The following is a 12,705-nucleotide window of genomic DNA, read 5'->3' on the forward strand; positions in this document are numbered from 1 at the left end:
AGAATATACCTCTTCGCCAAAATTCTCCATAGGTGTAAATAATCGACTTAATCAATAAAGTTAAGAATGAGATTGCGAAGTTTTAAAATTGTGACGGCAGAAATTCGAAATTGCGGTGCCTCTCATTATTTCAAAATTTGAATTGAAAATTTGAGTTGAATTTTTATAAATACACAACTTTTCGAAGGACTATAGTATTTTAGAATGTTTAATCCAAACATGAACTTTCTCGTCGCTCTAAGTATCATCAAAAACTTCAAAAAAAAATTGCTCAACAATTAATCACAAATACACGGACCGTGAAATCTTTACCAAAAACTGATCAGCAAATTTTCATAAGACTATAATACTTTAGAATGTTCATTAAGACTATGAACGCTATCAGCAACATTTCGTCAAAACCGTTCAAAAAAAAATGCTAATAAAAAACTAATCTACATAGAGTTATACTTTACTAACGTTTACATAAGACTAATAATGGGCACCGCAGCCACATAACAATTTGTCATTATGTATAAAAAACGCAGCGTAGCATAGCCTTGCCATAACATGGGGTTATTTTTTAAGGCAAAATCGGCCAATAAATGTTTGAATGATTCAGCCATTTTTTAGATAACATTGACAAATTCTCAAATTTTAGTTCACACACACACATATTACTTACAATTTCAATGTAAAAGGATTCACAATTATTTAGATAATGCCTTCGAGAAAACATAAAATCAGCAAATCGGATTCTCGGGTGAAAACAAACTCTTTGGAATATTAATAAGGGCATTTATTTGAATAATCGAGACAATAGACTAGTATGACTCATTGACTACCCATGACCAATGTAAAAACATTGGTCAATTTGTGTTATTAAAAAACACAGCAAAAATAGCCGTCAACTTTAATATTATTGTAGATTAGAAGAATAAGATATTCACGCTTTTAGAAGGAAAAGTCGTCACTGTCTCGTCTGTTTTTGCTATGTAAAATCTAATTTATTAACTAAAACCCAACGCAACAATTTAGGATCAACAAAATACTGTGTATTCACTATAAAATCAGTATATGAGATTTTATGGCGAAAACCAACTTCTCCATTAGCTTGGACACCTCATTCCGTAAAATAGAAGCGTAGTTCTTATAAACGGTATTTAATTTAATTTTGAAAATGACTGTCAATGTTTGTACCTGGCTGAAACTTTCTGTCCGAGGACATAGACGCCATCGTTTCATATGTAAGGTTTGTGAAGTTAATATGTCAATTAAAAACCATCGGAACAATAAGAACCCACAAATTATTAAAATGCTTAACAATTAACTAAACAGGAATTAAGAAATTAAAACAGAAACTCGTGACTTTAGTAGATAAGTATACTTATCATACATGGTTGAAAATATTAGTCGATTTGACTGGACACCATTTATCGCTAAATGTTTCAAATGAATAGTACATAAAACGATCGGCCATTACACAAAAACGTGTCTCAAAATAATTTTCCAATAGCTAAGGTTCATCTAACAAATATCATTCTACACTTCATCAGTGCAGCTACATAATGTGATGTCTAAAAATTTACCTTGTGCCGCTTTATCATTAATCCATTGATTTCTCATTTTAACTATAATCAGACACTTGTTTTAAAACACTCACTATTTAAAACACTTTGTAAACTTTGTAAACACAAACACATAATATCACTCGAAGAAATTCGTTGACGTACTGTACCCACGCGTCTGTTGCACTGAAGACGCGCAAACCGACGTGAAGTTGTGCAAATTATATTGTTGGCAGGCCTTATCATGGCCACAGTTTCAACAACTGTTAATTGAAAAGGTAGGGTTTAGGTAATGGATACTTATTATGGTTTAAATAAATGATGATAGTAGAATAGTATAACAGATTTTGTAGTTTAAATTTTATTTCCATCGAAAACTCATAGTCTCATGCCAACATTTAATATTTCAATATAATTTGTGAAATTATATTAACTAACTAGGAAACTAAATATTTTAAAAAGGACCAAATTACTTAAGAGTAAACTGCTGTACCGAAAAAATCAGCAAAGAACTATTTTTGTATTTATTTATTCATTTTACAAGCCGTCAGTATAAAGTATTTATTTATGATTTAATTTATTGAATATAAATTTATTTTTAATTTTAATTAGTTTAAATGTTATTAGTTTTTACATTATAAGTATTTTGTTTTGTCAAATAATAAGCTTTTGCAATATCAGTATTTTTTAACAAATTATTAGGTAAATTTATGATATAAGTATTCAGTTTGAAAAATTTATATAGTTTTAACATATATCCTTTTTAGATAAGTTAATAAGTAGTTTTACGATATAAGTACTTTCTTCTACAAATTTTATATTATTTTATAGTATTTTTATGATATAAGTTTTGTTTAAATTTCTATTTATTTAATTTACAAGCCGTCAGTATAATGATTTCATTATAAAAGGCGCATGTTAATATTTTACAAATTTATTTTATATAATTTAATTAATTAATTTATTAATCAATTCATTTATTATATATTTATTTTTAATTTTAGTTATTTCAATAATTTCTAAAATATAAAATTTGTTTTATGAGAGTTTTTACAATATACGTATTTTTTTTATCAGATAATTAGTAATTTTGCAATATCAGTATTTTTTTAAACAAATTTTTATATAATTTTATGATTGTTTAAGTGTGTTGTTTCACAAATATATAAGTGTTTTTACATATAATATACTTTTTTTAACATTTTTTTAATATACTGTTTTTGAGTTAATAGATATTTTCACAATATAAATATTTTGTTTTACAAATTTTTAGGTATTTCTTTGATACAAGTTTTGTTCAAATTTTAAATTTTATTTTGTTTTTCAGTCTGTCAGTGAAATGATATTATGATAAAAGGCTCATATTAATATATTACAAATTTATTTTATACAATTTAATTATTTTATTTATTATTTATTTATTCTTTAATGCATTTATTATATATTCATTTTCAATTTTAGTTATTTTAATTATTTATAAATATAAATATTTTGTTTCTTGAGAGTTTTTACATTATACGATTTTTTTATCAAATAATAAGTATTTTTTATAATATAAGTATTTTATTTAACTAATTTTTAGGTAATTTTATGACAAAGTATTCAATTTAACAAATTTATAAGTGTCTTTACATATATACTTTTTTTTTAAGTTAATAAGTATTTTTACAATATAAGTGCTTTGTTCTACAAATGTTTATATTATTTTATAGTATTTTTATGATATAAGTTTTGAACCCGTCAGTATAATATCATTATAAAAGGCGCATATTATATATTCATTTTCAATTTTAGTTGTTTTAATTATTTTTATAATATAAGTATTTAGTTTTATATTATAGGTTTTATATTACAGGGATTATAGGTTTTTTTTATCAAATAACAATATCATAACATCTGCAATATCAGTATTTTTCTAACAAATTTTTAGGTAATTTAATGATATAAGTGTTTTGTTTAACAAATTTATAAGTGTTTTTACATATAATATCCTTTCTTTAACAAGTAAATAAGTATTTTTACCATATAAATATTTTTGTTTTATAATTTTTTGTTACTTTTATGATATAAATTTTGTTTAAATTATTATTAATTAATTAGTGTTTTTAAATTGTTAAGTCTTTCGAATAACAAATAGGTATTTTCACACTATAAGTATTTATTTATATTAGTTCTGGTAAAGTTTAGTCCAATGGAATTTCTTTTTTGAGTTAGGAATTATAGTTAACACTTTAGTAGAAAAAAGCTTATCCCATAAAAATTATATTTATTAACTTCCCGAAGGAGAAGTTTATGTTTTCATCAAAAAATCCGAATGGCTAATTTTATGTTTTCTCGACGTTTCAAGCCATTCTGAATCGAATGAGACCAAATTTGGAAAAAGTATGTGTGTGTGTGTGTATGTGTGTGTGTGTGTGTGTGTATGTGAACAGATTTTTTGCCGTAAATCGACGTTTTCTCCAAAACGGCTGGAGCGATTTCAAAAATTTAAAAGCCATTTGATGTATCTCGATGAGGACTATCGTCTCTGAGTTTTGTGCGGCGATCGGCCGGGCCGTTTCTTTGTAAATTGCAGAAAAGTGAAAAATTTTTCGCCCACGTTTTAGCCCGCAATTCTGAATCGATTCTGAAAATTCAAAAACCATTCGATAGATATTGGTTGGGAATCGTGCTGATTAGTTTTTGGTAAAGATCGGCCGGGCCGTTTTCTTGTAATAACGTTTTTAAAAAAAAAAAATCGACGATTTTTATGCTTTTTTTTTTGACGGTAGATACCATAGTTTTCTAGGTTATACTAAAATATTACGGCCCTACGACAACTCGTTTAGCTTTAAAAATTCGTCAAAGTTTGCAAAAATTGGTATAGTTTTTTTGACATTTGTCAAAATTAGACTTTTGATCGACGTTTTCTCAAAAGCGCCTCAACCGATTTCAGAAATTTAAAAGCCATTTGATGTATTTCGGGGAAGACTATCGTTTGTCAGTTTTGTGCGACGATCAGCCAAGCCGTTTCTTTGTAATTAAAAAAAAAGTGTTAAACTTTTCGTCCACATTTAAGCTCATCCTACCGAACCGATTTTAAAAAATCAAAAACTGTTCGAAAGATATTAGTTGGGAATGATACTGATCAGTTTTAGGTGAAAATCTACCGAGCCGTTTTCTAGTAATTAACCGTTGAAAAAAAATTTAAGCCGATTTTTATGGAATTTTTTTTAGCGATATATACCATGGTCTTATAGAACTTACTGAAATATTACGGCCTTAAGACAAATAGTTTGATTTTAAAAATTCATCAAAGTTTGAGAAAATGTGAATTGTGAATTGTGAATGTGAATTGTGAAAAATGACATTTGTTAAAATTAAAATTAGACTATTTACTTGGTATAATGATAGAGTACTTGGTCTTGAACATAATAAATCATTAAAGTCCTGAAAACTGGTTCAATTATAAAAATTATTGATTTTTGAAAATTTGCTTTTAGAAAATACTCCGAGTTAACGTGTTCGTTCGTTTTCAATTATGTGTAATAAATCCACTCGGAATACTTTTAATGACTCATAAATTAATTTATTTTTTATTGATTAAGTCGATTATTTAAATATATCGGGAAGTTCATGTAACTTGCCTCAAGGCTAAATACCAAACCAACTAGTTTCATTAATTAATTCTATTTGTTTTATTACCAACAACCCACAGAATAGTTCTAAAAGGCCTTAAAAATACAATTATATAAATAATACAATACAATATAACCATTTTAGTAAGAAGTAAAAAATTTTATTCTTAACCAAATGCTAGGTCAATATAAATACTCATTTTAATAATCCATTTAATTTTTTGTTCAAATTATTTCCTAAAAAAATACTTAAAAAAAAACTTGTGGGTTTAGCCAAAGTATAATCAATTTTTCTTTATTTTTTATAATTTTTCACAGTGCGATTAACGCTTGAATTAAAATCAAATATTTTTTAATTCAATAATTATTTTATATCTATTCTAAATTTATAACAAATATATGGGTTAATAATATATTTATCTTAATAATTATTTTATTATAATAATAATAGACTTATATTAATGTGAATTTAGCTTTATTATTTTAGGAAAGATTTATGTACTTTAAGAGAGCATTGCCAATCATTTCATATTGTTGGCGTTATATGTTAAAAAAATATTTTTGGCATAATCCTACTGTAGATGTCCTCTAATGTGTCCTGTGTCGATGTTTTGTTATAATTTCCGGTTTATGATTTCTTCATAGATGTCCTATAACTCTGCTTTATATTTCAACTTAATATTAATATTGTATATATGATATCCAAAAAGGCACAAATATGTGCCCCTACAATGAGAATTATTCTTGCATATTTCCAGTGTTTCCAAAACTAAAACCAAAATGATGTTTCATGCAGTTGTTTCTTGAAGCTTCAGCCTTATTATTTGTTTTATTATTATTATTTCAGCTTTACATGTGTTTCTCAATATTTCAAGATACAAAAGTACATCATTACAAAACAGTATATATATATCACAGCGCTGTCTTTCACTATAAACAACAGAACATGAAAGATTATATATACCAAATTCGAAAAAATCTCTTTCTAAAATACTCGAAACAAATAATATATAATTTAAACAATGACACAAATCTGACAAGGACGCACATTTTTCACGCACATTAGATGCAATATTTTTATTTACAAAATGGACAGCACGCTCCAATGTAGATTTTTAACATTTTTGTTCAGTCCAGAGAGAGTAAACGCAGGCCAGCATGAATGTTGTGCATGTTAGATGTACTATAATAAATAATACTTATAATATATTAATTAATAACATACATTATTATACATCTTTACCTATATGAATCTATGTCTACTTTACTTTATCTATATGATTGTTGTAAAGTGTTGTCTTTGCATAAAATCGAATGATAACCGGAATGATATTGTGATCAATTATATTTATGGCATATAAAATGCATATCAGGTTAAACCACCATTGTCACGAAAACTACACAAAATACAACAAATTATCCAAGGTGCACCTTCTCGAACGAATTTGATATATAGGTACTCAATTTTTGTACAAAATCATTTATATTCACTATTCAGAAGTTAATTATAACAACAACTGCAATCGTGTTACCATAATAAATTAATTGCTGAAAAACATTGGCATCAAATAACTATCAACCCATTACCTATCACAAGACCTTCTTAAAATTCTTGGAATAAATAATCAATTTGTTGGTCAACAATGTTACACTCCAGAAATCTATATGCCCCCTTAGTATTTACAGGACAAAACAAGAAAATACCTTTTACATCTACCAACACTGTATTTATAAAACCGCACCTAACTTCAATGTCAATCTATCGCACGAGGCATTTTTACCAATTTTAGCCGAAGCAGTAATGGGACGTCAAGGTAGTACCATGGATGTCCAAAGTTTACACTTGGGTGGCCTGGTACACGCCGAGGAGGAAATCCAAATGACTAGTACTGTACCAGCTCTGAAAGGAGCAATTCAGGGATTAGTGTACAATGGCAGAAGGTATATAGAATTAGCCAAATCATTAGGAGTGGCTGAAGGAACTACCGGAAGAACCGAAGTCGGAAGAAATGCATCGGCACATTCAGGAAATGCTGTTACCGCCAGATTTGTAAGATCAGAGCAGCCGGTTCCTTATAATGTGGTAACCTTCAAGTAAGTGGATGAAAAAAACTAATTATCTCATTTTTTATAAATCTCATTGCTAGTAAATACTTTAAATTTGAATTTTATTGAATATGAAACTGGTTTATATATTTATATTGCCTATTAAAGCAAATTAAGAGTTGCTTAGCATTATATTTAATCTTTTAATAAATCTTTTTATACTCATAGATCTAAGCATACGTTTCTGGGACTGCCAACACTAAAAGCTTATTGGGATTTGCAAGTGGACTTACAATTTAGAACGCTTGAATCGTCTGGTATTCTTTTGTATAATGCTGGTCGAAGAGGTGACTTTTTCGCCTTAGAATTGAATGCTGGCCGTGTAAGAGCAGTATTGGATTTAGGAGATGGCCCAATTATTTTGGAAAGTAAAGGCTCCAGCAGTAATCCACTGAATGATAATAGATGGCATTCTGTTCACCTGAGAAGACCTGCTCCAAATGTTCATTCGTTGGAGGTAGATGATAAAGTTGATCTTCATACAAGTACAGGTATAAAAAAGAATCATTTACTCAAAAAATATTTCTGTTAAAGAATTAGTTTACTAAATAAATTGATTTCTTTTATTATTAGGATCAAATATCAATTTGGACTTAGAAGGACTACTTTATGTTGGAGGTGTACAAAAAGATATGTATTCAGGACTTCCCAGTTCTGTTTTGTCACGAACAGGTTTTGAAGGTTGCCTTGCTAGTTTAGACTTAGGCGGTGAAAGTCCAGTACCAACTGAACACGCAGTTGTTCCTAGCTCCCTGGTTTCTTCTGGCTGCGAAGGTAAAATTTAGATTAAAAATTATCTACTTTAGAAGCCTTTGTTATGTATGTTAAGTACAAATTAATCGAGTAATACATACCTTCTTACGATTAGATTTTGTTAGATAAAGATGTTTCTTGAGCATATAAAGCATTGAATTTTATGTGATTCACAATTATATCTTTTCCAGGTCCGACAAAGTGCAGTCAAAGCGCCTGTGGTCATCGAGGAGTGTGCGTCCAGCAGTGGAATGCTTATGCCTGCGATTGCGACATGACCTCCTATACTGGGCCTACTTGCTTCGACGAAAGTGTTGCCTATGAATTTGGTCCTGGTCGAGGTGGTCTTGTTCAGTACGTTTTCCCTGACGGAAGACAACCTGATACCGAAGAAGACGATATTGCATTAGGTTTCATTACAACGAGATCGGATGCTGTTTTGTTGAGGATAGATTCGGGCACTACGCAAGATTATATGGAATTAGAAATGGTAAAATATAGAACATATTTTGTATTTATTATAGTTATATTTATTGATATTTATGATAACAAATTATAAGAAAGTAGGTAAAGATCCCAGAAAAAAGAGCAAGATTTAAATAGTTCTTATTTGATCAAAATTGTTATTGTCAAATTATATTTGATCAAAACTGTAAAAAAAATTGATCAAAAACAAATCTAATCTCAGCGTGTGTCTCTTGGCATATTATTGATTAAATCAATTCAATTAAATCACTCAATAATTATTTATATAATATATAAAAAGCAGTTAAATTTTTCTCATATTTCTATATGACCCTAATTGGCAAAAGGCCAATTGCTCTAAATGTATTATATTATATTTAGACTAAAAAGTAAACTATCTCCGTGTTTCTAACAAATATGTAAATATTTATAAAATGCTATTCAATCAGAAACCAGATAAAAAATATTGCCGAATATATTTTTTTTATAAATTTATTCACCAGTCATCTCTTAACTTGTAATTTTTGTTAGACTAATGAATTTTATTATCATTGCAATTTTGTTAGATTAATGAATTCTAATTACACTTGCACAGGTTGAAGGTAATATCTTCATGGTGTATAACGTGGGATCACATGATCATCCGCTGGGAGATGTCGGGGTTAAAGTAAGTAAATTAAAATAATAAATATTTTTATAATGACCCCAATAATATTCTTTATTATTTCCTCAATAGGTTAATGATAATGTCTATCATGTAGTAAGATTTTCAAGAAAAGGTGCCAATGCTACTTTACAAGTAGATGACTATGATGTTCAAGTAAATCAACCACAGGGTAAGATTGTGAAAATAATTATTTTAATAAATGTAATGTTTTTACATTATACACCATTGGGGACATTTATGCATGTTATATTTTTCGGTAGCAAATAATTGATAAACTTAGAGTAGCACAATTTAATGTACTAGCTGCTATTCGAAGTTCATTAATTGCATTATATCCGAACGTTTTATATTCTACTGCGAATTCACATTACGCAATAAAAATCTCATTTTAAAAATACAATCTTTATTGATAATAATAAGAAGTACTGCTATGAAGCAGGCTCATGAGCTGATTTAAACTTCGACTCGATTAAGGGAAGGATAGTGTGAGAGATTTCTCATTGTCATTTTACACCGCAGTCCCCAAAATAGGCTTATTTTTAATTGGAAACATATTTTTTATCTATATTTTCAAGTAAAAAAGGACATCGCTACTGCACGATATTAGGTCTTCCAGAGCGCGGGGCTTGAACTCGCGACCTTGTCCACACAAAGTCAGCAAGTTTTATACATACAATAAATTTTCTATAGAATAACTTACAGGATTTGTTTTTACATATAAGTCTTGCTACATAAATTCTCCGAACATATATGATGATATAGTATTGCCCTGAGAAGTAGAGGGCAAAAAACACTATATTGCAAACCAACAACCTAATACATAATATTTTTAACTTACCGTAGGGTGAGGTATTGTAATCGTCCAAAAATCAAAATTGAAAATTTTTGTATTTCTTCGCGTTTTGAAGGTTTCTGAACATTTTGGCATACCTCAAGAAAAACCTATTGATCCTGTGTGTATGGATCAACCAATTTGAATGGTTCAAAAAACATTCGATTCCTATTGATAGGGAAATGTGCTGATTAGTTTTTGGTAAAGACAGGTCCAGTCGTAACGGAGATACAGAGCAAAGAGTGCAAAAAATAGAAATCGAGTTTTTGAGAGAACCTGAAGAAATAATTTTGACTTAGGATATATAATTCTTATAAATCTTAGGCAATGCCGTTCATTTTAAATTCGATTGATTAAATTTTGTTTATTTCACTTTTTTGTGAAGATATATAAGTTATAGTAATAATAATAATCTATTTGAAAAAATTTAATATTTCTCGAATATTTCATTACGGTACGAGAAGTTCCAGCTATTTGCCTTAAGGTACGATGCCATACACCACAAGTTTTTAAATCAATGACATGAGCCTATTTGATATTTATGTATTAACTGCATTATAAAAATGTTAATAATTTGTAACAATTGTTTTTACCTTCCTCATATGTAGGTCAGCAGTCGACCCTCTTCAACAGCATGTCAACGATTCAAGTGGGCGGTAAATGGCCCAGGGACGGCAGCCGCGCCCGCGTCGAGCGTCCGTTCACGGGCGTCGTGGCGGGATTGAGCGTCAACCGGCTGCGCGTCCTGGATCTTGCTGCCGATAACGCAAACGGCATCACCGTAAGGCACGAAGCTCAACTTGTCACTGGAGTTTTGGAACGTAATGATGTCCTGCAACGAATGCAACAGGTAGAAGTGAAAACTGTATTACAATAATAGTATTATTTAAAATGAAAACACAATCCGAGCTGCATTTAGAATTAACTAATATGACTAATAACTAATTCTCAGAGAACCAAATGTAAATATACCATAGTAATTTATATTTGTAAAACTACAGACCCCAGCATCTGGCTATCCAGGTCTCCTAGATGACCTCATATTCTCTGGTGCCGGATCAGGCTGCCGCGGTGATGACGAAGACGAATGTCCAGCTCTTCCTGAACAAGGCAGTGGGGCTGGTGATGATCTAGTGACTCCAGTTTACGCTCCATCCACCCCATCGTCCGGAAGGTCACGAGGCGGAGGCACCACTCCTTCGCAGAACCTCAATGGAGCTGGAAATAATGGATGTGATGATGAAGATTGTCTGCAAGGTAGTGGAGCAGGAGAAGTCACCTCGCAGAGTGCGGGTGGAGGAGCTGTAGCAGGCGGAGGAACAGGTATAAAATAAAAGTTCTTCATTAGTAATTATTAATTAATAATACTTATATTGTAATTTTAACATTTATTTTCATCAGATTTGATTCCCGCTTACACAACTACTATTGAAGAAGATCACCATCCATCAACTATAGGTTTCCAGTATCCGTCATCAACAACAACGCAAGAACAACCATCATCTTCCACCACGAATCAAATCACACAATCGTCCTTCAGTCCAAAACAAGACTTGGAAATATCTACTGGTGGTACCACAACCGATACATGGCACCAAAGCACCACGAATAACCAATATAACAGAAACAATAATGTCTACAGACCTCACACGGAAATGCAACCGACTACTAGCACTTTAGACTATATCCACGAAGACTTTATAGAGCCAGCAAGTACTGTTGGACCGCATTTAGAAGATAACGAAGTGGATTTACCTTACTTCCCACAACCACCACCGTATTATCCCACTGCCAGGACACCGAAAAATAAAAAGAAAGATAGAATTGTGTCCGAAACATCAGAACATGTTGCCACTGTTATAGGCATAGTAGCTGGTGCCCTTATTGCAGTAATTTTGGTTATTATAATTATACTCCTAAGGTTCAAAAATAACAACGAGAGAAGTTATAAAGTGGATGATGAAAAATGCTTCCAGCAAGGACCTCTGCTGGCAAACCAGCCCGGGCCTGTCCAGCCTGTCAGCTATGCCACGGCTCCTACATTGCCCCTCAATGGAGGAGTTAGGAACGGTTGCGATTTGCAGAAACCGGTTGCTAAAAAACGCGATTCAAAAGATGTTAAAGAATGGTACGTGTAAATAAAACGTGACAGTGTGAAGTGTTTATGTAAAGGTAAATAACAAGCGAAATAGGACAAAACAAATTTTGCAATTAATTAGACAGTAAGACTGTGTGACTTCAGGCTGATTTAATCATTTTTGGGTATAGTTAAGTATAGGAAATTATCTGGACAATTATATTGAGTTTATTCAACTCGAATGAAAGTATGCCAAATTAGCAAACAAAATCAATTATGATCTATCGATAATACGATGGAAATGTAATCTGAATAATTACAATTATTAATCCCTTTTTTTGTATTGCTTCATATCCAAGTGAAGTCACACTATAGTCTTTAATTAAAAATAAGGACTCATACTCACTTGTTTGTTGTTGATCACCACTCTAAAGACTAAAATATAATACTAAAATTAAAAAAAAATAAAGCTGACAAATAAAATCTTAACTTAAAAAATATTAGTGGTCTTGCAGAGATTTTGGGCCATCTATATCCTAAAAAAGTGATAACTTTAATGAAAATTTCATTATGTTGTTGTAAAATGTTATAAATAATCATAATTATAATATTTAATACACTGTATGCAGGACTGAGGTATT

General features: G+C 30.2%; 1 protein-coding gene across 1 annotated transcript; it reads left to right on the top strand.

Moving 5' to 3' along the window:
* Positions 1–6,986: 6,986 nt before the first annotated feature.
* Positions 6,987–12,125, top strand: LOC113385633 (neurexin-3-like). The gene is made up of 9 exons (XM_026623482.1): positions 6,987–7,258; positions 7,439–7,761; positions 7,844–8,044; positions 8,215–8,513; positions 9,084–9,155; positions 9,225–9,324; positions 10,596–10,837; positions 10,989–11,310; positions 11,389–12,125. Exons 1-9 carry the CDS (start codon positions 6,987–6,989, stop codon positions 12,123–12,125), a joined length of 2,568 nt encoding a protein of 855 aa, XP_026479267.1.
* The last annotated feature ends 580 nt before the right edge of the window (positions 12,126–12,705 follow it).

The sequence above is a fragment of the Ctenocephalides felis genome, unplaced genomic scaffold (genome assembly GCF_003426905.1).
Source record: "Ctenocephalides felis isolate EL2017-DRISC unplaced genomic scaffold, ASM342690v1 CF-g0.4_SCAFFOLD_03571, whole genome shotgun sequence".
Classification (NCBI taxonomy): domain Eukaryota; kingdom Metazoa; phylum Arthropoda; class Insecta; order Siphonaptera; family Pulicidae; genus Ctenocephalides; species Ctenocephalides felis.

What these genes read in the sequence shown, in the direction of transcription:
- LOC113385633 (XM_026623482.1), top strand. Translation starts at nt 6,987, where the DNA reads ATGGATGTCCAAAGTTTACACTTGGGTGGCCTGGTACACGCCGAGGAG. An exon ending in TATAATGTGGTAACCTTCAA is followed by an intron (nt 7,259 to 7,438) that starts GTAAGTGGATGA and finishes TTATACTCATAG; the next exon opens with ATCTAAGCATACGTTTCTGG. An exon ending in TGATCTTCATACAAGTACAG is followed by an intron (nt 7,762 to 7,843) that starts GTATAAAAAAGA and finishes TTTTATTATTAG; the next exon opens with GATCAAATATCAATTTGGAC.